Below are 27,077 nucleotides of genomic sequence, written 5' to 3'. Positions count from 1 at the left end.
GCTATTTTCCTATCTTCAGCTATTTCATTAAAGGTGAAATAATTTCAGTTCATTGTATAGTGGTACATAGAGATTCAGTGGCTGAAGAAGTGAATACTGTGGTGAATTGGGTGTCAATCAGTTAGGCTGCTTTGTCCTGAATTGGGCTGAGCTGCTTGAATGTTGTTTGAACTACGCTCATTCAGGCAAATTGAAATGTATCCCATCCAGGGGAGTCAGGAGAGTTAACATGAAACAGATTTGCCAACTTTTTACCGATTTTTACATCATAAGGTCAGCAGTGGAGACATTAACTGATGATTGCACAATGTTCATTTCTCAGTAAGGCCTGATCAGTAATGAGAAGATAAAAGGAAAGTAACATGAGCACGACACAATTGCCATACAGAGGCCATCTCCAGAAAGAGAGTTTAATCACCTAATCTTGATAGTCAACAGTGTTATGACTGCTGAAGCCATGAGGTTATCAGTGGCAGGTCTTCCCATTGTAAATACTGTGCCTTCAAGGGGCCAGTAGAAGTTAGCTAACCTGCTTCATGTTACTCTCCTTTTGACTCCCCAGGACACAGGATGAACTTGTGCCTGAATGAGCATAAATTCAAACAACATTCAAGCAGCTCAGCCCTATTCAGGACAAAGTGGCCTGATTGATTGACATCTAATCCAGCAAACTAAGTCTTCATTTCCTCTGCCATTGAATCTCTACGTACCAACAATACAATGAATGTCAATTACATAATTAGACATGTTCAACAAAGGGCAGTTGAATAGAAAGACAAATCTCTCTAACTATCTCTCTAGGTCACTAGTGCCGTGTATACAAATGTAGAAATATATCCTTTATTGTGACTGTATTAAAACCTTGAAACTACAATCCCAACAACAGTAATCTACAGCTACTCAGCAATAGATCAGGAAGATGGCCCATTACCACATTTTCAATGACAAATAGGGACAGTTCATAAATTCTATCCTCGCAAATGATCCCAGATCCCATATAAATTTTCAAAAATCATTGGATCACATGATGCCTGTTTTAATTTGGTGTATGGTTCAATTCAACTTTATCCAGGACAGATCACCCTGGAGATCATTTCTGGGTGAAAGTGAACCAGATGGGAAGTTGGACTGCACACTTCCTGTGTGCTATTCATGTCAGACACCCGATGTTTTCCTGGCATATGGTCCAGCATGTACCAAATAATGTCATCGCTCACGTAGAGCCCATTTACACTTTTATTGATATAAATTAGAGGAAAAAGCCACTCCCCTGCTGGACAGATCATCGAGTAGACAGTGGAGGTTGCCTTCACATCTTTATCTCAACAGTAATTTTCTAATTAATGAGTTTCATCTCTTTAAAAAACTTGTACTTTAGTATTTAAAACAATTTCTGTGAGGATCTCCACTCTGTGGGTGCTAGCAATGGTGTGCAGATCACTTTGACTTACTGCATGACTGGTTTCTCACTCCCAGGAAAGGTTATTGCAGTTATCTTCTGCAGACTAATTTTATGATGGTCCCAACTGAACCACAAGACCTTTATGCTGGCATGTATCACAATGGTAAGGACCTGCATGTCCCTTATTTGATTGTGGGAGCAATCTTCCTCTTTCTTGAAGACTCTCACTCCATGCTGGCTAAAGTATTTTGATGCAGTTATTGCTCGATTAAGGGTTGATGCTCTTTTCAATAAGGTTCTGTAGGGAACCACAAGGAAATAACCAAAATGATGTTTTGAAGTGGAACTTGACTAATGTTGCCAGTTGTGCTATGGATACTAAATGGACCAAGAATGGCAGAAATTATTTTTCTAGACATGCATCTTGTCCAAAATGAAGCAACATTTATACTCCTATAATTTTACATCCCGGTGAACTGTTGAATTCCCAATGAGCATGAGTTGGGAAACTAGATGTTGCATTCTCCAGCACAATAGCACACATTTCTACATTTGGGTGAATGTTGGAACAGAGGTTGGCTGCATATTCACAGAGCTAACTGGGAAAAGTTCAGAAGTCCTTATTAAATTTGTTGGCTAAACAGCGAATGTTGTTAACCGTACTTTAAAACTACTATTGATTTTTTTAAATTTAAGTTTTTTTGATTCTTAAGGTAAGTGAGTAGGAACATTATGAAACTGAAGTTAGTATGCTTTGGGCTTGTCTTTTAGAGCTCAACATCCTGACTGCTCCAGAAAAAAAAATTGCAAGTTTTTCCAATGCAAAATTTTAAGAAAAATTAACTTTTTTTTAAATAAATTTTGCAGGTTTCTCCAGATCATGGCATCAATTTTGTTGGATTTATTATTGCATTCATTGTTTCTTTTGTGTTGGCGTGTTCAATTCTCATCACCATCTTGCACCTTAGGAGGGTAGCTGGCAGGAACCTTTCTCTCTGGCAGGTTAGTGAATTGATAAGTTGCTTTTAAGTATTTTGCATTATGGGTGTCATTATTCAAGTTATAGACTCTGAAGTCCACCAGTTAAAATCTGGTGACTTCCCCTTGCTCCAGAATTATGACTCATAACAAATGGATTCAGTGATACCATGCAGATGGAGAGAACCATGGCTTTCAGTGCAAACAGCAGGAATTGTCCATCAGGTATCATATGTAACAGTTGGACAATAAAATAACTATTTTTGTGTATTGAGTAGAAATTAATCTTGGTGATCATTGAAATATGGGTATATCATCAAACTCTTGCTAGATAACCACTTGATATTTAGTTCCATTAAACTTCTTTCAAGGAAACAATAAAAGAATATTCTGCCTTTTGTTTCTTCTTTCAATGGTGAAATGAATGTCATGAGGACTTCTAAAATTCACAATAGTTCAACATGCTAATGTACAGTTGAAGGAAAAAGCTAATTTAGTTACTAACGGAGTGGACCTTTTGACAGAAAACCCTTAAGTGGTCTAGACTGCCAGAAATTTATTTGGAGTGGATGGAAGAGGAGCTTTGAGAAAGGGTGCAGTTGAAGTAAGATTGCAGGTTCACAACCTATGATCTGATTGCTGACACTTCCTGTCACAAATGGCAAAAGTTTCTGGAGCCAACCTGCAATTTCAGTAAAGCCCTGACAACTTTTCTATCAACATCTTGTGAGATGTAGCATGAGTGGGAAGTGATGCAGTCAGGCAAGTACTAAAGAATAGAATAAGCTTTCATTGTGCGACCCAAGAGCAGCAAGAAGCAGAGCACTTCCACTCTATCTGCTGCAATAGTGGGGATCTCCCAGTAGCCAAATATTTAAATCCTACATTCAACTCCTATGCTGTGACATGTCTTGTGCAGTGCCAAGCTGAGGCTACCCTCAAAATAGTGGAACAGCACCTGGTATTTCATGTGGGTTTCTCCAACCAGATGGCATTGACATCAACATTTCTTGGTTTCTGTTCGGCCCTTTCTCTGCCTCCCTCTTTCCCTATCAGTCTAACTCTTTTCCTCTAGCTTCCCACCACCTTCCCTCTCCATTCAGAGAGATATCCCACCTCCCCTTATCACTTTCTAGCTTTTTTCTCTTCTGCTCTCTACCCATATTCACCTATGATTTAGAGCAGTGGTTCTCAACCTTTTTCTTTCCACTCACATACCACTTTAAGTATTCCCTATGTCTTAGATGCTCTGTGATTAGTAAGGGACTGCTTAAGATGGTATGTGAGTGGGAAAAAAAAGTTTGAAAACTATTGTTTTAATCGTACCCAATTGACTTGTTATGTGCACGGTTTCATAACTCCAAAGGAAATGGGCCAATGACAATTTTTCTCAAGCAAAATATTTCAGTAACCACTGGGTCTAGTGCAGTGATTCTCAACCTTTCCTTCCCACTCACATACCACCTTAAGCAATCCCATACTAATCACAGAGCACCGATGGCGTAGGCAATATTAAAAGTAGTATGTGACTGGAAAGAAAAAGGTTGAGAACCACTGATTTAGAGTAAAACATGAAAGTCTGCAGACACTCCAATTGAAGTAAAAACACAATGCTGGAGAAACTCAGCAGGTCAAACAGTGTCCTTTATTTTTTTAGTAAAGATAAAGATACATAACCAACAATTCAAGCTTGAGCCATTCATGAAAGTTTTTTTCCCCCCCCACATATGATTTTTTGCCTGTGGGTCTGTTCTCCTCCCCCTACGTCACCTTTTCATTTAGGTGCCTGTCTGCTCTTTGCTTATACCTTGACGAAGGGCTCAGGCCTGAAACATTGGTTATGTATCTTTATCTTTGCCACATAAAGAATACTGCGTAACTTGCTGAGTTTCTCCAGCACTTTTGTTGTTTTAAATTAAATTCACAGTGTCTGCAGACTTTCTTGTTTTACAAGAATCAGAGACTGTTTTTGGAAATTAAGTTTTCAATCCTTTGAATCTCTTCAGTTCAGGGCCTGCATGTAACTCTTCCTCTTGCCACTCCCCTCATCCTCCCAACTGCTCACGCTATTAAAATCAGGGTCTGCAGATTTAACTTGTCATGGTTAGTATTGGTGGAAAGCATGGATAGTGTAGCAGTTAGTGCAACTCCATTACAGCGCCAGCTAGCGGGACCAGGTTTCGAATCCTGCACTGTCCAAAAGGAGTTTGTACATTCTCCCCTATGTCTGCGTGAGTGTTCCCGTGTGCTCTGGTTTCCTCCCATCCTTCAAAATGGGGGTTGTAATTGGGTGTAATTAGGGCAGCACAAGCTCATGGGCTGAAAGGGCCTGTTATGCTGTTTGCCTAAATTTAAAAAGAGCTAAATATTTTTCTTTTTTTCCCAAATGAGCACACTCTACACTTATTATTTCCTGTATATATTAGCTTCTTGAGTAAAATCATGCTTCAGCACAACCAATGTCTGAAGAATTTTAGACTTGACACAGTTAGAGGAATGATCTTTGTAACCCCATTCAACTCAAAGCAGTCACACAGTAATCCCTTCTGTCCGTCAAGGTATGCATTGCTGTTAAGGTACGCAATACATCCTAACTAGACCACCGTCTTAACCAAGTAACTGGCTCATAGACATTTCGAGCATTTTTATACTTGCAAGACTACCTCTCGAGGCAAGTGATTATTCTGCAACTTATCAACATGACATAGCTTTGTTCTCCATGTTGGTCACAGTTGGGTGTGAATCATCTATTTGTGTCTATAGCACAATAGAGACTTTTGACGATAATGGAATAGCACATTATAAGATCAAGATTCCTTTATTGTCATGTAATACTATAGAAAATATATTACATGAAATTTCCTTTTGCATGCCATAAGTCAGACGAAGAGTTGCCATTAGTATTGCCCAGGGCCCATTACAGTAAAAGAGAGTCATTTCAGAGACATTGAGAATCGGTAGATTCACCCAAGTGCTCCTGCAGCCTCTGCAACAACACCGACCCATGTTCAATAGATCGACAACCCGAACTCCAGTTCCAAAGCTCCGATATGATCAGTGCGCGAGGCGCTTCAGGTGCCCTTTTGCCCTCAGCACCTTCATGAATCCCGGTTCTGTGAATCCATAGTCCTCGATTCGCTGCCCACCTACAGCTTATGTGGGTCCTTAAGCCGGTGAACCCTTCACTGGTCTGCTGCCGCAGTCTCCCTCTTGTATGGTAGTCTCCTCTGCTTCTCCTTCTCAATGGAAGAGGGGAATGTTTTCCCCATTTCTGGTGCCTTTACAGAGCCACAAGCATTAGATCCTGCGGAGCAGTTCTGTTTTTCCACTCCCCTATCTCAGGTCCACACCAGTGACAGTGCTGCCTTTATAGGATCTCTGGCAGTGCTGTCTATTTTTAGTATAAATTGGTTATTCTGGAACACATCTCCAGATTTCAGTTTGCCATTGAACATTGAGTTTTTCCAACATTTGCATGCTTTGTACAAAAGTCACAACACCCCAAAGCACTGGAGCCTTAATGCACTGTGTGGTACTCTTCCTAAACCTGGTTTGCATGTAACAAATAAAAAAACTGGGTGAATTTTACATCTTTTGCAATATTCTCACTCATGATGTGTGCATTTATCACAGCAGAGCTGAAATACACATCTTACACTTGGGTTTTTTAACAGATGAAAAGAATGAAGTCGAACACGAGTCCGTCAGTAACTGATGATGGAGCAGAGTGCTTCAATGAAAACATCTTACTTCAGGACAGAGTGATTGATATTTTCTTGCTTGAAGACCCACAGAACATGGCTCGTGCCTTGGATGAGTAAGAGTTTTGGTTTAAAATTATCACAGTAAATCTTTGATTTGTACAGTGTTAATAGTTGAAAACAATTCAAAATTAATCTGGTAAGACCAAATGCTCTGTGGCACGTTGTGATTCAGTCTGACTCCGAATAATGCTCTATTCTTTTTTTTAACCCAAAGGAGATGGTGATGATCGTTTTTATCATGATGTTTCCAGGGGTCTTCAGATTTATTCACATGGCATAGAATCAATATTAATCAAATGAGCCAATCTAGAGGAAACATTTGCACGGTTTATCCCATTAACTAATTTAGGTCCCTCCAACCCAATTGAAATTGTTTGGAAACAAAATTAGCTCTGATCTTATTGATAATGAGTTTATCATCAGACACATTGAACAATATCTGAAATTCTTACTGCAGCTGAACAGAAACTTGTAAAGAAAAACTATAATGTTGTAGCGGGTCGGTTTGGTTATAGCTTGAGATTATAACAAGAAAAAAAACTCACTTGAAGGGACTGTAGTCAACGCTTAGTTTATTGAGATGTAGCAGCTGGCTACATCACCACCGGGGTGTGGCTTGAGCAGAGCTGGTTGCTGATTGGCTGCCTCGGATTCACAGACCTGGATTGGATCCCTGTGATCCACTGATGGCGATTGGTTGATTGTCTGCTATTACTGCAGCCTATGGGGGCAGGTCACCCATCTCGCTTGTGCTTGCTCGATCGCCACATTCGATGGGTATTTCCTGTGATGGGCTGCGGGCCGCATCATGACCCCCCCTCCCCCCCACCCCAGAACCAGCAAGTGGAATGTTGTCTTTTGGAGGTCAGCCCTGTGCTGTGGGGTGGGATGAGTGACTGGCTGGTTAAAGTCCAAGTAGGCCAGTTTCAGCTGGTCAACCACGAAGGTCTCTTCCCTGCCTTCAATGTCCAACACGTAGGTGGAGGCATTGTGTTTGACAACGAGGCATGGCTCTTCAAAAGGCCGCTGGAGAGGTGGCCGGTGAACCCTGCGTTGGACAAATACGTAGTGACAGTCTGCAAAGATCTTTTGAACAAAGGTGCTGGCTTGGCCATGGACTCTAGGCTGAACTGGGGCCAGTGTGCCCAGGCACTCATGCAGTTGAGACAAGGGGGCCACCAAGGATGACTAGAGGCGCGCGGTAGACCAACTCGGAAGAGGATGCCTCGAGATCCTCCTTTAGGCAGTACAAATGGTGAGAAGAACCCAAGGGAATTCGTTGGCCCAGTTCAGTCTAGTGAGTTGGGTCATTAGGATTGTCTTAAGGTGCCTGTGGAATCTCTCCACCAACCCATTGACCTGCGGGTGGTATGCAGTGGTTTGGTGGAATTGGGTCCCCAGGGTGTTTGCTAAGGCAGTCCACAGGCTGGAAATGAATTGGGCCCCCAACAGATGTTTTGTGTTCGGGAACCCCAAAATGTGCCACCCAGGTGTTCAGCAATCCCCATGCACAAGCCACAGTAAAAGTTTCATCTAGCAGCACCGCCTCTGGCCATCTAGTCATCCGGTTGACCATGGTCAACAGATAACGTGCACCCTTGGATATAGGTAGGAGGCTCACAATTCTATATGCACGTAGCTGAACCAACGGCATGCTGGTTCGAAAAAGGGCCTGTGGAGGGGCCTTAATGTAGGTCTGGACCTTGAAAGCCTGGCACTGAGTACATGTTTTGGCCCACTCAGTAACCTCTTTACGGAGGCTGTGCCAAACATATCTGTTGACCACCATTCTAACAGTAGTCCTGTAAGCGAGGTGAGCCAAATTGTGGACCGAATCGAAAACTCACCTCTTCCAGGCCGAAATGACAGGGTGCAGTTTGCCAGTTGAGGTATCACAGAGCAGCATACAATTACCTGGGGCGATTTGGATATCCTCTAGTTGGTGGCCAGTGAGTGCTGTCTGGTACACTGGTATGGCAGGGTCCACTTGCTGCACTTCAGTCAGGGCTGCTTAGTCAATGCTTGGGACAGGGTCATACACTGCTAGGATAGTCTGATGAGATAGAACATCAGCTACCACAGTGGACTGCCAGCGATATGTTCAATGTTTGTCAAAAATTCAGATATGTAGGACAGGTGCTGCCATTTCCTGGCTGACCACTGGTTTGACATCTTGCTGAAAGCAAAGGTGAGTGGTTTGTGGTCTGTGTAAATTTCAAACTTCCTGCCTTCCAGGAAGTAATGGAAATGCCGAATTGCCAGGTATAACACTAACAGCTCCCTATCAAATGCACTGTACTTGAGCTCTGGTGGCCTGTGATGTTTACTGAAAAAAGTCAGCGACTGCCACTGTCCATTAACTAGTTGTTCAAGTGCGGTCGGAGCATCTGTCCTCAGGTGCATAGGGAGAGTGGCTTTGGCCAGGGCGTCTTTAGTTGCTTGGAAAACCTTGGTTACGTCCTGAGTCCAATGAATGTCTTTACTGGGCCCCGTCGAGGGGAAAATAGCAGACTCATGATGCGGGTTGCTGCAGGTATGAAGCGATGATTAAAAATTGACCATACCTGCAAACTCTTACAGTACCTTCATGGTCGTTGGTCTAGGGAAGGAACGAATAGTGTCCACTTTGGTGGGTAATGGCGTGGCCCCATGTTGGTCAATGCGATGGCCCAGGAAATCGATTGTCTCTCAGCCAAACAGGCATTTGGCTGGATTGATGGTTAAACCGAACTCACTTGGCCTCGAGAACAATAGTCTTAAGCGGCATGCTCGATGCGGGTGTGGCTGGCTATTAAAATGTCATCGAGGTAGATGAAGGTAAAGTGCAGATCCCAGCCCACTGTGTCCATCAACCTTTGGAAAGTCTGAGCTGCATTTTTCAGCCCGAATGACATATGGAGGAATTTGAACAATCCAAAAGGGATTATGATGGCAGTTTTGGGAAGGTTATCAGGGTGAACTGGGATCTGATGATAACTCCAATGAGGTCTACCTTAGAAAATATCCGTGCCCCTTGCAGGTTAGTGGTGAAATCCTGGATATGGGGCAGGGGATATCTGTCGGGCATGGCTGCCTTAGGTACCATATGGAGGGGGGAAGCCCAAAGGCTATCGGAGCACCGTACAATGCTGCATTCCTCCATCTTTTGATACTCTTCTCTAGCCAGGTTGAGTTTCTCGGGGTGGAAGATGCCACGCCCTGGCTTGGAGGTGAGGGTCCTCCATAATGATCTGATGTCTCACCCCGTGTTAAGGCTCTGCTGAGTTGAAATGAGGCATAGTGATGGGGAAATCCGCTAAGACCTGAGCGAATTCGTTGTCAGCAGTACTCACCTAGTGCAGATGGAGGTCAGTAAGTTCAGTGCCCTTGAGCGAGAGGATTTGAAAAGTCTGGGTGTGTACGAGCTGACGCCCTTTAATGTCCACCAGTAATGAGATGGCCCTGAGGAAATCTACACCCAGTAACAGTTATTGTACAGCCACCACCGTGAACTTCCAAGTGAACTGTCTGTCCCCAAAGCGAAGGGGGATTATACGGATGCCAAATATCCAAATATTGGAGCCGTCTGCTGCTTTAAATTCTCTAGACCACTTTCCCGCTGCGTGCCCGGAGGCTGGAAGGGGGAAGGATGAGGTACTTTGACCCAGTATCTACCAAGAAATGACAGCCTGACAGGGAATCTTGGATGTGGAGGAGGTTATCCAGCCATCAACGACAGCCAGCCTTGGCATTTCCCTGGAATGCGCAGTGGGAGTGGCATCAATGGGCTTCAGAACCTCATCATTGATGATAGAAACAGTACTGCTCACTGATGGAGTTCATCGCTCAGATGGTTGGTCGGTGGGTTTCCTGACTGGATGTTGCTGAGGAGGTGCTGCCACCTGTTCGAGCATGGCACCAGTGTCCCTCTTTGCCACCCATGACATATCTGCTCGGGGGGCAACCACCTTCCAAGGGTCATCGAAGTCTTCTGTGATGAACAGCTTGATCTCTTTCGGCAGCTGCTGTAGGAAGATCTACTAGAACAGCGGGCAAGTATGTCGCTCATAAGGGAAGAAGGCCTTGTCCCCCAAACCATCGATGTGCAGCAGTCAGGCCACGCGCTTGCGCTTCGAGAGCCAAAAAGTGTGGGTTAATAGCTCCTTGATGGCCACATACATGCTCTGGGGGCTGCTGGAGGAAGTCAATGATGTGGGCTACGGTGTCCTGATTGAGGGCACTGACTACGCGTGTCGCCAACAGAGATCTGGCGAATGACGAACTGGCCCTCGGCCTGCTGCAACCACACCCATGGCAATGACGTCCAGAAGTCTGGCAGCTTCAGGGAGACCATGTTGATTGTAGGTTGTTCCTCCATCGTTGGGTCCAAAACGACATCTGGACTTATTGGGATTACAACTGTAGTGGGTCGCTACAGTTATAGGTCGAAGTATGGCATGGTAATAGCTCGAGGTTATAACAAGAAAGAAGACTCTCACACAGAGACTGTAGTTGACACTGAGTTTATTTAAATGCAGTTCTGCCTTTTATAAGCAGCCAGCCACGTCACCACTGGAACGTGGCTTGAGCGGAGCTGGCTGCTGATTGGCCACCTTGGATCAGCAGGCCCAGATTGGACTCCCTGCAATCCGCTGACGGTAACTGGTTGATTCGGCCGCTATTCCTACAACCTACGGGAATAGGTCTCCCATCCCGTGTGCTGCTTGTTTGTTTGCTGCATTCGGCCGTTTCCTTTGTCAACCCACGGAATGTGCTATGGGCCGCTACAATATAAACTAATTGAATTAAATGAAAAGAGACAATAAATACATAGGAAAGATAATAAATCCTAGTTCAAAAAAGTGATTTGTGATAGTGCAGACTGTCTATGATTAATATGACAAAATCCAACAGTTTGACATAAGCTGCAATATGTCAAACAAAGCAGAAGTTTGATTGGTATTGAACCAGACTTTGAAGGAATAACAGTCATATTATAAACCATTCACATAAATCTTTGGCTGTGATATATTGCAGCTGAATACATTTGCATTTAGAAGGACAGCAACCTCCTAACTCTGGGCTATTGATCACTCATTTCTCTTGCATTACTGATCTAAGTCCTGAATGCAGCATATAAAAAGTATATAGAGATTGGATAGGTTGGGCATCAATTCCCTGCAGTGAAGGAGGATGAGGGGCGAACTAATAAGAGTATATACGATTATGAGAGGCACAGATATTCAAAGATTTTTTTTATTTCCATGCTAAGGGTAGAAAGAACAAAAGAGATTAGTTTTAAGGAGAGAGGCAGATTTTAAATATATTTATACATAGAGCATTTTAAACTATTTCTAAAGTAACAACATTTAAGATTAAATATTAGTAATGTTAATTACTTGCTTTTTAGTGCATTGTTATATTCCAGCATTTGTATATACACACACACACACACACACACACACACACTTTCTCCTTTGCTCTCTAGCACCCTCTCTTTCTCTTTATCTCTCCCACCCCTGCCCCCACGCATACTTTCTGCCTTTTTCCTATGCTCAGTTTTGTCTGCTCTTACTTTCATGAAAGTGGTCCCTCCTGCATTCTCTCTTGCATTCTCCCTTTCTCAATCACTTGCTCTGCTTGTTGCTGCTCTGCAAGGTGGAATGAAATGTCAGTTTCCTTTGCATAGAAATTGTCAGTGAACTTGGAAGATTTTTGCTGTGATTCATTCATACTTGGCACTTTCTGAAGCATTTCATATTGTTAAAAACCCTGAGGGAAATGTGTGGCAATTACAGAAAGACTTTGTTGAAACATTGTGCCCTCTGCACCAACATTCACTTTTATGCATTTAATTGGATAGAAATTGTCAGTGAGTGGAGTCATTTATCCTACACCATGGAATGAGCCCAATGAACGTAAGCTAATAAGCAGGGTGATCTTTGCCGCCAGCTGCAATACTGTTTTCAGCCTGTCCAGTGTTCCCAATTTTGTGTGACTGCTGTAGGTGGCACATTTTTTTTTTGAGATGACTGGCCAGATTTCCCTTATGCTATTCATTAATGTGATTCAGGTAGGAAAATTGTTTCCTGAACTTAGCTGTATGTGGTCTGCTGAGGACAGTGGGATGGTTGCCTTCATTAGCTGGGGCATAGATTAAAGGAAGGAGAAGTCTTTTATAACTTTATAAGGCCACAGCTGGTGAATATTGTGTACAGTCCAGGATGCTACACTATGGGAAGGACATAATCACACTGGAGTAGAGATTCAGCAGGATGTTGCCTGAGATGGAGCATCACAGTCATGAAGAGAGATGGCATAGATTGGGTTTGTTTTCCCCTGAGCAGGAGGTTGAGCAGGAGCTTGATGAGGTGTACAGAACCATGAGGAGCAAATATAGAATAGATAGGAAACTAGAGGGCCTTGGTTTACCATGGGGAGATTTAGAGAGGATCTGAGGAAGGATATTTTCACCTTAATGGTATTTAGAATCTGGAATACACTGTCTGAAGGTGGTGAAGTTTGCTTGTCTCCCTACATTTAAGAAGCATTTAGATTGTCCAGACATATTAGGCAATGGATCAAATCTTTGTAAATGGGATCAGTATGGGTGTACATGGTAAGCCTAAAGACCTGTTTCTCTGCTGTCTGTCTCTCATGTTTCTCCACTTTATTTCTTCCAGTAGAACTCTTCTCATGGTCAATACTCCATTCCAATTAAATGCAATAAAGTGAATGTTGGTGCAGAGGGAACATTGTTTCAACAAAGTCTTTTTGCAATTGCCACACATTTCCCTCTGGGTTTTTAACAACATTAAATGCTTCAGAAAGGGACAAGTATGAATGAATCACAGCAAAAATTCTCCAAGTTCAGCTATTGTAGGACTGAACTTCTTTGCAAATGGAGATATCCACTCAGCGCTGTAAGCCGACTGACATCTCAATTTGACTCTGCTAATGTACTCCCCAATTATGCATCCAATTGGACTGACACTAAAAATGTTTAACCCTCTTTGAAATTATACCACCCAAGAAATGCACAGAACATCATTTTACATATATTTACTCTTAGTTTAGAATAACCTGTTAACATTATTAATCGGCTTAATTAATGCCTTAGTCTTTTGAGGCAGACTAATAATGACACTGATATGGTGACTACTAGTCACTCCTCTTATTATTGAATTTCCATAATTTCACCCTTGTACCTACAGTTGTTATTGGTGCTATACTGAATGGAGTGCAAGATCTAAAATCTTTTCATTCTCACTTTTCTGGCTTTTCTTGCTTATTTTAGTTTAATATCTTATACTCACCTAGCTATCAAAGCATTTTGAATCAAGGCCCAGATCCTTTTTTTTCCTCCTCTCAATACGTTCTCACCATCCAATTTGGGTTGGCAATGATAACTTCAAGCCCCATTATTGGGAGCATACAGAAGCCCATAAAAATAGTAGAATGAGTGTTCCACTATCGGTTGCATCTATTAGCCCTGCAACCGTGAAATGATGTTAATTTTACTTCACTTTCATTTAAGTCAGGAGCTCTGATAAAACTGAAGTTAATGGGCATCATCAAAGCAAAACTATTCCAGTGGTTGGAGTCATACCTTCCAAAAATGAAGATGGATTGGCTATTGGAGGAAACTTAACCCAATCATGGAATATTACTGTAGGAATTCCTCCGGCAGCTCCCTCGGCCCATCCATCATCATCAAGGATCTCTCTTCAATCATTGTTCACTGATGGTTGCACTATTTTCAATTTAATTCACAATTCTTCTGTAAATCAAGCATGCCAAAACCTTGACAATATTTCAAGTATACAGTAGGTAGATAAGTGGAGGCGCAAAGATGTCAGGCAATAGCTGTCTCCAATAAAAGGGTCCAATCACCTATCCCTGACATTTAATTGTATTACTTAGCCAAGGCTTCACCATGAATATTCTGGGCAGTCACCATTCACTCGAAACTGAACAATATCAGAACAGAACTGTAGAACCAGTATACATTCCAATACAATACTGTTGTACCATGAACAAACTCTCAACATTAAATCATATTCATCTAGTATTTAACCCCTAACCTCTTGTTGAATACTTAGACAGTTAATATAACTGGTAAGCAAGATACTAGTTAGAAATGTATAGAAACGTACATATGAGGGTTCACAGAATTAGTTACTTGTTCCGCATCGGTAATCTCAAAAATAAATGAATTATTCATGTGTCCCATTTATTATTTTCTGTCTGTTTTCATATTTTAACATTTTTATGTGCTTTTTTTCTTATTCCTCATTATATAAATTGATCTTAACATTCAATTTCTATTTTGCAGCTTGCATGTATTGAATGCAATACAGTTGGATACAGATCTAGAATATCATCGGAAAAGAATGAACTTGGCTGCAATTTTTTTGTTGCTAAGGAATTTCAAGCACAACAAAGACCTTTCACCCCTTTTAGAGGAACGATTCAACATTGTTTTCAAAGAACAGTTTGAAGAGATGGAAAATACACTGAGTACAGAGCATGAAGAAATGCTAGCCACATTAGCAGCTCAAAGTAACCAAGAGACCAGGCATAAAATGGAAGTTCTTTACATTAAACAGCTACAAGAAGACAAAGAAGCTGAGCTACTCATGCAAAATGTGGATGATGAGGTAGGTCATGAAAGCATAGTTTGACGCTGTATAACTGAAAGAGCCAGTACATTCATGATGGTGATATTATTTGGAATATTAATCCATGCATGACATCAATATTTTCCAGAGGGAACCTTTCCATCAGAAATTTTATTTTCCAAAATAATTAAAACACTGGACACTTCCTCAGAAAATTACAGCTGTCTAGCAAAGAGGAGTCTTTTTACTGCAACTCTTCTTTGGCAAAACTTCTGATTTCCTTCTTCCCCATGTAATCTCTGGTTATTACTCAACATGTATCACAATCCTGGTTTCTAACATTGTACAACTAGACAACAAAGGTTATCAGTAAGATTGAAAGAGTGCAGAAAAGATTTACTAGGATGTTTCTGCGTCTTCAGGAGTTGAGTTACAGGGAAAGATTAAACAAGTTGGGACTTTACTCCTTGCAGTGTAGAAAAATGTTGGGAGATTTGATAGAGGTGTAGACAGAGTAAATGCACGTCAGCTCTTTCCATTTAAATTAGGAGAGAGAGATATACAAGAGACATGGCTGTAGGGTGAAGGGAAAGGTTTAGGGAAAACATTAGGAGGAACCTCTTCACAGAGAGTGGAGGGAGTGTAGAACGAGCTGCCATCTTGTGTGGTAAATGCAGACTCGCTCTTGTTTTAAGAATGAATTGAATAGATACATGGATGGGAGGTCTGGAGGTTATAGACCGGGTACAGGTCGATGGATCCAGCAGAATGATGTTTTGGCATAGACTAGAGGGGCCAAATGGCCTGTTTTCCGTGCTGTAGTGTTCTATGCTTCTGAAAGTTGCGAAGTGTGAATAATGTGGAAACACTAAGGCAAGAAAGATACATTAAACTGGATTGAGGTTGATCCAGACTAGTCTATAGGTTCATGTATGGCTGATATGAATTGAGGGGCCAGATGCATGCTGGATCTGGCTTCTCAGTTCAGGGATTCTGTGGTCTATCTTAGTCTCACTACTGAGTGCAGTGGCAGGGAAGGAGGTCAAGTACACCAATGCTGCATCTCGAGCTTGCCTCTGACATCTTTGTCAGTTGAGGTTAAGAATAAGCTGATCCAGAAAAAAACATCTCACTAGTGATTCTCTTTCAGAGCATTGGCAGAATATATATACATTTCAAGCCATTAAAATAATTGATCAAAGGTTCAATGTGATCAGTGGGAAATGAGAAACAACCTGCAGAAGAGGCGGCTTGGGGATGAAATGTCAGATCACAGTCAAAGTTAACTCAACATCCACCCATCAAAGGCAGGAATCAAAGGCATATAAAAGGCCAAAAATCTAGGATTCACCTCACTCAAAACCTGAACTAAAAACTTTTCCACACCTGGTAAATCACAATTTTTAATTGACATTGTTAATTTGAATCAGTTTCATTTTAACAGCTTAATATGATTTTTCAAGGGCTAGTAGGCCCTTGATATTTTGTCAAGAAGGTATACATGAAAGTAATTATAATATTGGCATTTAAGGTTGGGATCTTGAAACTGATGTGTTCAGTAAGCTAAATGACTTTGTAGCTTATTGAAGCTAAAGTTGATGTTGAATCCACCCAGTCCATTTAAATCTGAGTGATGAATGATTGATTAACTCATCCAAAGCTCCATGTTAGATGGCTTATGACAGATGAACAAACATTTTGCTGGTAAATTCAGTTGTCCAAGGTATTGTGAGCTGTTAATCAGGCTTTACACATTCAAGGTTTTAATGCCACATGTTCCCCATTGTAGAGTGTATGGAGAAAAGAGAACATAGGACATTACAGCACAGTACAGGCCCTTTGGCCATCAATGTTGTGCCGAGCTATATATTCTTACTAAACTAAAAATCTAAACCCTTTCTGTCTCATAACCTGTTACGTTTCTTTCATCCATGTGCCTGTCTAAAGCCCCTTTTACACTTGTATCCCACTAAATCAGCCCTTCAATGTCCAGGGATAGGAATAGCATTTTTGCTGTGCACTCTTGACCACTCTTAACTGGGACACTGTGCACTAATCCCCAGGGTTAAAACTGTTCTGCCTTCTACCAGTGATGTCATGACACATCAAGTGATGGTGGACCTGCCCTAAATCCTGATACAAATTTGGAATTTGGCATTATATTTAAATGCACGCAGCCTTAGAAACAAAGTGGATGACCTGGTAGCTCAGATTCAGCTGAAGAAGTATGACATTGTAGCCATTACTGAAACGTGGCTCAGAGGGATGTGATTGGGTGCTAAATATCCATGGTTACACAGTCTATAGGAAAGATAGGCAGGTGGGTAGAGGAGGAGGGGTGGCTCTGATGTTAAAAAAAATGGCATTAAATCAATAGAAAGAAGAGACATAGGGTCAAAAGAGATAGAATTAAGAAATGTCAAGGGTAAGAAGACCATATTAGCAGTTATATGCAGGCCCCCAAATAGCAGCCAGGAAGTGAATAATGAGCTACACCAGGAAATACAGAGTGCATGCCACAGGGATAATGTCAAAATAATTATGGGAGATTTTAACATGGCAGGGGATTGGGAAAGACAGGAAAATTCTGGAAGCCAGGAGAGAGAGTTTGTAGAAAACCTAAGAGATAGCTTTTTTGAACAGCTTGTTGTGAAGCCCATCAGGGGATCCGCAGTTCTGGATTGGGTCATGTGCAATGAACCCGAGGTTGTTAGGGAGTTAAAGGTCATAGAACCTCTAGGAAGCAGCGATAATAACATGGATGAATTTAATTTAAATTTTGAAAAGAAAAATAAATTATCAGATGTATCAATTTTTCAGTGGAATAAAGGAAATTACAGTGGTATGAGAAAGGAACTGGCTCAAGTAAACTGAGAAAGCAAACTGACTGGAGGATCAGAGTAGGACTGGAAGACATTTTTGCAAGTAATAAAAGGCATGCAGGATAGATATATTCCAAGAAAAAATAAATTTGTCCAAGGGAAGATGGTACCATTGTGGCTGACAAAAGAGGTGAAGGCTATGATAAAAGCAAAGGTGAGGGCATACAAGGAAGCTAAAATTAGTGGGAAATTAGAGGACAAAAAGAAACAAAAAATGTTATTCGGAAAGAAAAGATGAGCTTTTGAAAGGAGATTAGCTAACAATATTAAAAACGATACTAAGAGCTTTTTCAAATATAGAGAGACGCGTGTTGACATAGGACCATAGAAAATTATGCTAGGGAAATTGTAATGGGTTATAAAGAGATGGCAAAGAAGCTTAATCAATATTTTGCATCTGTCTTCACCGTAGAAGACATTAGTAATATCCCAGACAGTCAGAGGCTTCAGGGAGTAGAGTTAGGGTTACTAGAGAAATTGTGCTAGGCAAACTAAACAGATTAAATATTGATAAATCTCCTGGGGCGGATGATGTGCATCCATGGATTTTGAAAGAGGAGGCTTTGGAGATTGTAGATCCATTGACGATGATCTTCCAGAAATCAATAGATTCTGGAGAGATTCCAGAGGATTGGAAGGTCACAAATGTGGTTCTGCTGTTTAAGAAAGGTGGGAGACAGAGAAAAGGAAACTATAGGCCAATTAGTCTGATGGTTGGGAAGATATTAGAGTCCATCCTCAAGGAAGAGGTGATGAAATACCTAGAGATACACGACAGGATAGGTCCAAGTCAGCATGGTTTTTTAAAGGGTAAATCCTGCCTGACCAACCTAATAGAGCTTTTTGAAGAAATCTCAAGTAGGATAGACAAAGGAGAGGCTGTGGATGTTATCTTTTTAGATTTTCAAAAGGCGCTGCATATTAGGCTGCTAAATAAGATGAGGACCCATGAAATTACAGGGAAGTTATTAAACTGGATAGAGGAATGGCTAATAGGCAGGAAGCAAAGAGTAGCACTATTATGCACAATTTATACAGCTTTGGAAAGTTGGTAGTGCTATTACGCACAATTTATAAATGCCGTTGGGAAAAAGTGATGAGGACCTGGCCTCCCAGAATTCTGTGTGGCAGAGAAAGGGCTGAATGCATGGCTGCATTCATGGAGAACTCATGGAGGGGTTTCTCTGCCACACGGCATTCTGGAAAGTCAGGTCTGCCATCGCTTTTTCCCATGGACTTTATAAATTGTGTGCTATAGTGCTACCAACTTTCCAATGTTGTTTAAAATTTGTCCATTATTGCTATTAATTCTCTCCCCCCTCCCCCCTCCCCTCTCCTCTCTCTGTGACTTTCCCATGGCAAAATTTATGCCTTCATTTTAATCTTCTATCACGTTCCTGCACTCACTAAAAAAGAACGAGTAATTTCTGTACTAAAATGCAATTGCTCATTCTACACATGCATGATTGTAATGCTGGTGTCTGCAGTGCCGGGGATTGCACTAAGGGTTGAGTCAGTCTATCCCCGGTATGAGATGATGTCATCTCACACCAGTGTTGAGATGATTTTCATTCCACACTAGACTCCTTAGGCCAATTGGTTGTTAATTCCTGGAACCACTTGCAAGCGTGAAAGAGTCTTAAGAGTCTCTTACATGCCCCAAATGTTTCAACTTCCACCACCATGCCTGGCAAGGCATTCCAGGTATCCACAATTCTGTGTAAAAATAAATAGAATTTTAAAATATTTTAAAAAAAACTTTCCCATGATATCTCCCCTAAACTTTCCTCCATTCACTTTGTACAGATGTTCTCTCATGTTTGCTATTCTCAACTTGTGAAAAAGGAACCCGCCATCTATCTTATGTATGCCTCTCAGAATCTTGTAGACCTCTATTAAGTCACCTCTCATCCTTGTATGCTCCAATGAGAAAAGCTCTAGCTCTGCTAACCTTGCCTCATAAGGCTTATTTTCCAATTCAGGCAACATCCTCTGCACCCTCTCCATAACTTCCACATCCTTCCAAAAATGAGGTGATCAGAACTGAACACAATGTGCTAAATGTGGTCTCACCAGAGATTTGTGGTGTTGCAACATGACCTCTTGACTTGTGAACTCAGTACCTCAAGTAATGAAGCCAAGCATCCCATAGGCCTTCTTAACTATCCTATCAACCTGCATGACAAACTTGAGGGATGTATGGATTTGGTCCCTCTATTCTTCCTCAATCCTTTTGTAACCTACAATAACCTTCAACACTATCCACATCTCCTCCAACCTTCATATCATCTGCAAACTTAGTGATCCATCATTCCACTTCCTCGTCTCTGTAATTTATAAAAATCACAGAGCCAGGGTCCCAGAACAGATCCCGGTGGGAATCTAATAGTCACTGATCTCCAGGCAGAATATTACAGGCAAGCCAATTCTGAATCCACATGGATCCCATGCCTCATGACCTTCTGAATGAGTGCCTCACAGAGGGCCTTGTCAAATGCCTCACTAAAATCTATGTACAGCCCATCTACCACCCAACCTTCATCAATTTCTTTTGTAACCTCCTCAAAAATTCGATTTGGCTTGTGAGGTGTGACCTTTTCTTCACAAAGCCATGCTGACTATTCCTGAGAAGACAATACTTCTCTAAATGCTCATAGATCCTCTCCCTATGAAGCCTCTCCAATAGTTTGCACACCTCTGACGTAAGACTCGCTTATTTATAATTTGTGGGATTCTCCCTATTACCTTTTTTAACAAGAGGACCACATTTGCCTTTTTATACTCCTCCAGCACCTCCCCAGTGGCCAAGGAGGATGCTAGATCATTACCAATGCCCCACAGCTGTCTCTTTCCTCTCTTCCCACAGTAACCTGAGGTATATCTTGTCTGGCCCCAGAAACTTATCAATATTCATATTTTTAAGAAGATCCAGTTCTTTCTCTTTCCTAATCTCAACATGGTCCATCACACAAGGTTGTTCTATTCTGACCACAACCTGACCAAAGTCATTTTTTCTGATGACCACTAAAGCAAATTATTCATGAGGTAAGTTCAGGGCCAGGTCTGGTGAGTAACAAGGATTGAGGCTCAGAGATTAGGCAAAAGTGGTGGGGCAGAGGGCGGAGGGGGGAGAAGAAGGGAGCATTATAGGGAGAAGCAGAGGGATCAATGTATAGAGATAATGGGATAGAGTCTGGGACCATGGAGTGAGGTGTTAGATGTGTAGTTCAAAGGAATGGAGTGGAGGAAATCATGATTGTGCGATTCGACAGCCAGAATATTGGATGAGGAATGAGGTTAGGTCAGCATATAGGTATGTGGGGTGGGGACAAGAGATTGTCAAAAGGAAGGGAATTGTGTAGAAGGGTTAGCTGAGGTGCCTGAAGAACTGACCTTCAAAAAGAGCCACTCCCAGCTTCACAAGTCAAACAGTCTCAGACCATAGGAACATAGGAACATAGGAAGTAGGAACAGGAGTAGGCCAAAAATGGCCCATCAAGCCTGCTCCGCCATTCAATACGATCATGGCTGATCTAACTTATGACCTAACTCCACCTACCTGCCTTCTCCCCATATCCCCTAATTCCTCTATCTTCCTTGATAAACAATCCAGATAAACAGTGTAAGACTATTGTTGCACAAGATGTCCATGGATGGCCATTCACATGTACCTGGCTTGTAATGCTTGTCATTTGGTGCCAAAACATTGGGCTTTTAATAAAGGAGCTGGGATGAAAGGATCAAGGTTCTTTTATTGTCGTGTAATAATTGAAAAAATGTGGTATACATGATGTACTTCAACTTTTGCCTGCCATAAAGGCAATCACAGAGTCACCATTAGCATTGCTCTATGCCCCCAATAATAAGAGTGAAGAAAAAGAGAATACCTTCAAAGAGTTGAGTGTCTGTGGATTTACCTCCAATAGTCCCACAACTGCTGCAACCTTACAAACTCCAGTTCAATCTATTGGTAACCCAAACTCCAGATCCAAACCACCTATAAGATTAGGAACCTTTCAATGCTCATGGCCTTTTGGAGACCATTCTTGCCCTCCGCATCCTCTCAAATTCTAGTTTTGATTCTTGGTTCCCATGAGCCAGTCTCCAGCAGCCCACAGCCTGTGTGAATCCTTCGACCACAAGACACCAACAACCTGCAGTCTGTGTGGGTTCTTCACCCACTGAGCCCCTTGCTGCTCCACTGCTGTGGTCATCTTCCTGTAGTGTGTCATCTCTCAGGTTTATCTACAGAATGTAGGCATGCAGTCTGCTGCTCACAAAATCAATTTTGTTTTTCACTGAAATTGATTGTTAGCCCACAAAAACATGGCATCCAACAGTTCATTTTATTGACATAGTATTCCCCTTGGCCTCTGTTTTTATTTTATTTCAGTTCAGTTTTACTTCAGTGGCTTGGCCTAGTCAAAGGGCTGCCAGCTGAAGTGTGATAAACGCTAGAAATGTGTGTTCCCATAGATTGCTGTGGGCTTGCTTTTAGAAACAGCTTGCAATAATATGCTTGACAAACCTTTTGGTATGGTTCTTTTTCACTTCACATGATCTTGCGCTGCTAAATGTCACAGAAACTCCAATAATGTTCCGCGCCCCCCCACCCCCCCATGTAGTCACGACCATTCTGACAAGAATGTTAATTCCTGAAGAATTCACAGATAAGAACCCAGAATAAACGTATGGTGTTTTCTTTGTTTAAAATAACATGTACACTCAATAGAACAAATGCAAAAGCAATTTAAAAAAAATAGAGTGAAATTGAAAGTTGTTTGTGCTCAGAATGATCCATGTATCCTTGTACATGACGAATGATCCATGTATTCTTGTACATGACTCAGGTTTGGTGGGCAATTAAGAAGGCAAATGATATTTTGCTCTTTATTTGCATGAGGATTTGAGTGCAAGAGGTACAGGAAAAGAAGATCTTTTCATACTCTTAGGCAGTTTCTCAGGATCAAGGAAGACTTACTTCCATTCCAGTTCTGTAGGAATTTCAGGCTCTTTCAGTATTGTTATTTCACTTATTAAGGGCAATTACTTTGCATATTATTTATTATTGAACATTTATTTTCTGAATTGCTGCCAGTTTGTTTGCACTTTCTCCTTTGTTTACATTTGTATCCCTATCTTTTTTGAGTACAATTTTTTGCACTACCGATAAGTAGAAATTCTGCCTGGCCCGCAGGAAATAGAATCTCAAGGTTGTATGAGATGTCATGTATGTACTCTGACAATAAATTAAACTTTATGGGGGAGGAGGTACGTGATGGGATGAGAGGCTGTGTGCGCTTCTGAATCAAGGTTCTCAATACCACACTTCATTTTGAGTGGTCATTTCTCATGACATTGAAGGAGGCCATTTGGCCTCGCACGTCCATGCCAGCTCTCAGAGCATCCTCATCAGTCCCATTCCCCCACTTATTTTGCTGTATCAACATTATTCTCAAGCCATCTATCTACACTAAATAGCATGTGGAAGGGAACCAGAGCATCTCATGCAATCACAGGGAGACTGTGCATACTCCATACAGATAGCAGCAGAGGTCAGGACTGATTGGAGATTGCTGGAGCTGTGCAGATGCACCATTGTCTTCATTGTCCTCAGAAGTTGGTGAGAATGCAATATATTTTTTTCATGGAGACTTTGTGAACAGCCTTGAATCTTTTCCTCTGCCTGCTGTTGTGAGACCGTATCTGCCATATCATGGAAAAATGTGGGGGTCTCCCTACCAAAGGATGGATATTCTTGTTATCGAAGGAGTGCAGTGAAGGTTCACTGAATTGAATCCTGGTAGATCACCAGAGCCCACAGGAAAAACCCACACTGATACAGGTAGAATGTATAAACTCCTTATAGACTGGGATTCAAGCGCCAGTCCGAATCGCTGGCGCTGTAAAGGCTTTGCACTAACTGTGGCTCGAGAGCCCACATGTGGCTTTTTGACATGTAGTGGGCGGCTCGCAGAATTATGTTGGCTGAGACAGAAATCATATGAGCTGGTGCTCACAATGGTAGTTTTAGTGGGCGTGGCTTGTGATCACGTGATCGTGACGTATGTGGCTGTATTGTGGGCATGAAATTAGTGGAGTGTTAGTGTGATCTGTGCTGTCTGCCCTCTGGCGTTTCCAACGCCCTGAATGCGGACTTGCCACTCGGTCCCGGCCATCCATCTGAGCTCCCTATGCCCTGAACTCAGACTTACCAATATAAGCAAAACATTTGGTATGTATATGTGTATGTTTTGATTATAGAAACTAATACAAATTAGTAGTTTAAAAACTACATTCATGAATAAATATTATTATATTGTATTTCTTAATATTTATATAAAATCTTTGTAACGAAATGTGCGTCAGAGTAAAAACGTGTTTGTAATATTTTTTCATGCCTTGTGGCTCTCAAACATATGAAGTTTATTGTATGTGGCTCTTACATTAAGCAAGTTTGGCCACTCCTGGTCTAAGGGGTGGGGGGGTGGGGGGAAATCACAGTATCGAAATGCAAGTTGGCTGAGGGACACAGATGAGAAGATTTTTTTTCGCTTGGATATTGGTGATTCTTTGGAAGTCTGTTCATTTCCTGAATATATTCATGACGGGTATTAAGGAAATTAAGGCATTTGGTTTAACACAACAATGTGCATCTGACATACAAGATCAGTCTCATTGAAATCAGAGCAGGTGTAAGGGTGTGAATGGTCTATTTCTGCTTGTATTCCTGATCTATTGTACAATGACTTCACCTATTTTACCATAGTGTCTGAACCTGATGAGCTTTGTCGGATCCTGTCTTAACCCAGATTAGATGGAAGTGACGGATAGTACAACAGAAGATCAATATAGAACGAGGTCTTGTATTCCCAAATTAAATTTAGTTATTTGTAATAGATTCAGCAATCTATCATTCTAGTAGAATTATCTCTTCAGCCAGTGTTGAAGATCCCAGCATATGTTGAGCAGCAATGTTATGTATTCAAATACATTGGGCATTTTGAAAAATATTGTATGAGCACTCACACAAATGGAAAATGTTTATTGTCAAAAGAGAAGTGGTTTTGGCTTGATTTTTAGCTGTCATTTCTGGACAAAATTACCCTCTGGCTTCATTTCAGCATGCTTTGAACCTCCACACCTAGAGAAGAAATACCACAGTAAAACATTGGTCACACCATTCTGCTACTTATTCCTACCCTACAGTCATACCTCCCAACATTTTCCTGCATCTCTCCCCATCACTTCCAGCCCTCATCACTCTTTTGATTTTCCTTGGTCTTTCAGATTGACGCCCCCCCCCCCCACCTCCCCGCAAAACTGGATCTAAGGGAGAGATGCAGCTGCCTAAACTTCAAGTCAACTTCATTAGCAAATTGCCTGCTGTTCAGCAGATAACCGCAGCTCTCCAACCTCAAGGGTACAAATTGAGATGGTATTTTGTGCCCAGTAATTCTGTAGACATTAGTTTTCTTTCTCTAATCTTAGATCAAATTCACACCTCTGAATGTAGCAATCCTCTTTGTACATGTGAATCAGAGATAATTGTGGCTTTCTCATAGAATGGTGAAAGTAGCTTTGCTTTGAGGATAACCAGATTGATTTAACAAAAAAAGTGAGATCATTGAAGTTTCAGCTGTATTTTCCTTAAATAACCATTCTGTTACTTTTTTATTCTCTTGCTTATTCGGATTACATATTCGTTTGTTTGAATGTGACATTTACTTTTCACCGTGCATGAGCACCTGATATTTCGCATCTTTTTTCCCCACAAGATCACAAGAAAAAGGAACAGAAGCAGGCCATTTGGCCCATCGAGTCTGCTCCGTGTAAACCTCCCTGAGCTAAACTGTTCTTGCATCTAGTTCCAAGTTCCAGCCTTGTCCCCATATCCCTTAATACCCTGACTAATTACATACCTATCAATTTCCCCTTTAAATTCCCCCAATGATCCTGCCTCCACAGCTGCAAAGCCTTTACAGCTCCAGCGATTCGGACTGGTGTTTGAATCCTTGTCTGTATAAGGAGTTTATACATTCTACCCGTGACAGTGTGGGTTTTTCCTATGGGCTCTGGTTTCCTTTCACCTTTTGAAACATACTGGGGGTGTAGGTTAAATGGGTGTAAATTGGATGGCACAGACTTGTGGGCCAAAATGGCCTATTACTGTGCTGTAGTCTAAATTTTTTTTAATTAAAAATTTAAAGAAACTGCTCTGCCATTCAAATTGGCTGTATTCCTTTCAACTTCATTTTCCAGCTTTTTCCCTATAACCTTTGACACCTTTACTAATCAAGAATCTATCAACCTCTACTTCAAATATACACAATGACATTCTCCACAGTCGTCTGTGGCAATGAATTCCACAAATCCATAATCCTCTGGCTAAAGAAATTTCTCCTCATCTCTGTTGTAAATTGGTACTTTTTAATTCTAAGACTGTGTCCTCTTGTCCTGGAATCACCCAACAGGAGAAACATCTTATTTACATCTACTCTGTCCAATCCGTTCATTATTCAAAATGTTTCTGAGATCCCCTCTCATTCTTCTATATTCTAATGAGTATAGTCCAAGAACCACTAAGCATTTCTCATATGTTGGCCTTCTCATTCCTGGACAAAAAAAAATGGAAAGCTTAGAATTTTCCTGGATCCACGCTATCCAAACAGAGCAATAAAGAGAGAAAACTTAAAGCTTCTGACACGTAAAGAAATCATGTCACAGTTTAATGCATCATCAAGATTTTGGCAGTTAAAATTGAATGAAGCAAGTTCAAGACTGCACATTCAATAGTCCATTTGGCAAATACAGATTCCTGAAGATACCGTTTGGAATTGCCTCAGCTCCTGAAGTGTATCACAAAACCATCCATATGGTCTACGAGCATCTGGACAGAGTTGATACCTCAATGGATGACATCATAGTATGGGAACCATGAAAATGGAGCATGATGAGAGACTAAGGGAAGTGCTGGAAGCAACAAGGAAACTAAACCTGAAGCTGAATAAAGAAAATTGCCAGCTCGGAGAGACAGAATTAACATTTGTAGGAGATATTATTGGCAGTGAGGGCATCAGATCAGATTCCAGAAAGGTGTCCACCATTGGGAACATGCCAAGGCCACAATGAAAAAAGGACCTACAGATGTTTAATGGAATGGTCAACTGTATGGGTAAATTCATATCCAACCTTTCAGAAAAGATGGCTCCACTGAGAAGATTAATAGAAAAGAACAGTGAATGGGAGTGGAGTCATGACCATGAAAAGTTATGGAGCGAACTAAAGAAACTGCTCACAGAGGAACCAGTTCTAAAGTTTTACGACCAAGCGAGACTCATCAAGATATCACCAGATGCATCACATAGTGGGCTCGGAGCAGTTCTGCAAAAATATGATGACTGGCAATCTATTGCATATGCATCACGCTCAATGACAGACTCAGAGACAC

The 27,077-nt window shown here is 41.5% G+C and overlaps 1 protein-coding gene across 7 annotated transcripts in view; it reads left to right on the top strand.

Annotated features, from left to right (window-relative positions):
• LOC138757881 (limbin-like) overlaps window positions 1-27,077 on the top strand; it is a 169,849-nt gene that overhangs the window by 38,699 nt on the left and 104,073 nt on the right. For all 7 annotated transcript variants that reach the window (XM_069925935.1, XM_069925937.1, XM_069925934.1 and 4 more), the window contains 3 exons: window positions 2,270-2,404; window positions 6,055-6,197; window positions 14,459-14,783. In XM_069925935.1, coding sequence (XP_069782036.1) covers window positions 2,270-2,404; window positions 6,055-6,197; window positions 14,459-14,783 — 603 coding nt within the window. The remainder of the gene's footprint in view (window positions 1-2,269; window positions 2,405-6,054; window positions 6,198-14,458; window positions 14,784-27,077) is intronic.

Source organism: Narcine bancroftii, chromosome 3, assembly GCF_036971445.1.
Source record: "Narcine bancroftii isolate sNarBan1 chromosome 3, sNarBan1.hap1, whole genome shotgun sequence".
In the NCBI taxonomy this organism is placed as follows: domain Eukaryota; kingdom Metazoa; phylum Chordata; class Chondrichthyes; order Torpediniformes; family Narcinidae; genus Narcine; species Narcine bancroftii.
The sequence above is the reverse complement of the archived record's forward strand: the minus strand, read 5'-3'. Positions and strand labels throughout refer to the sequence as shown.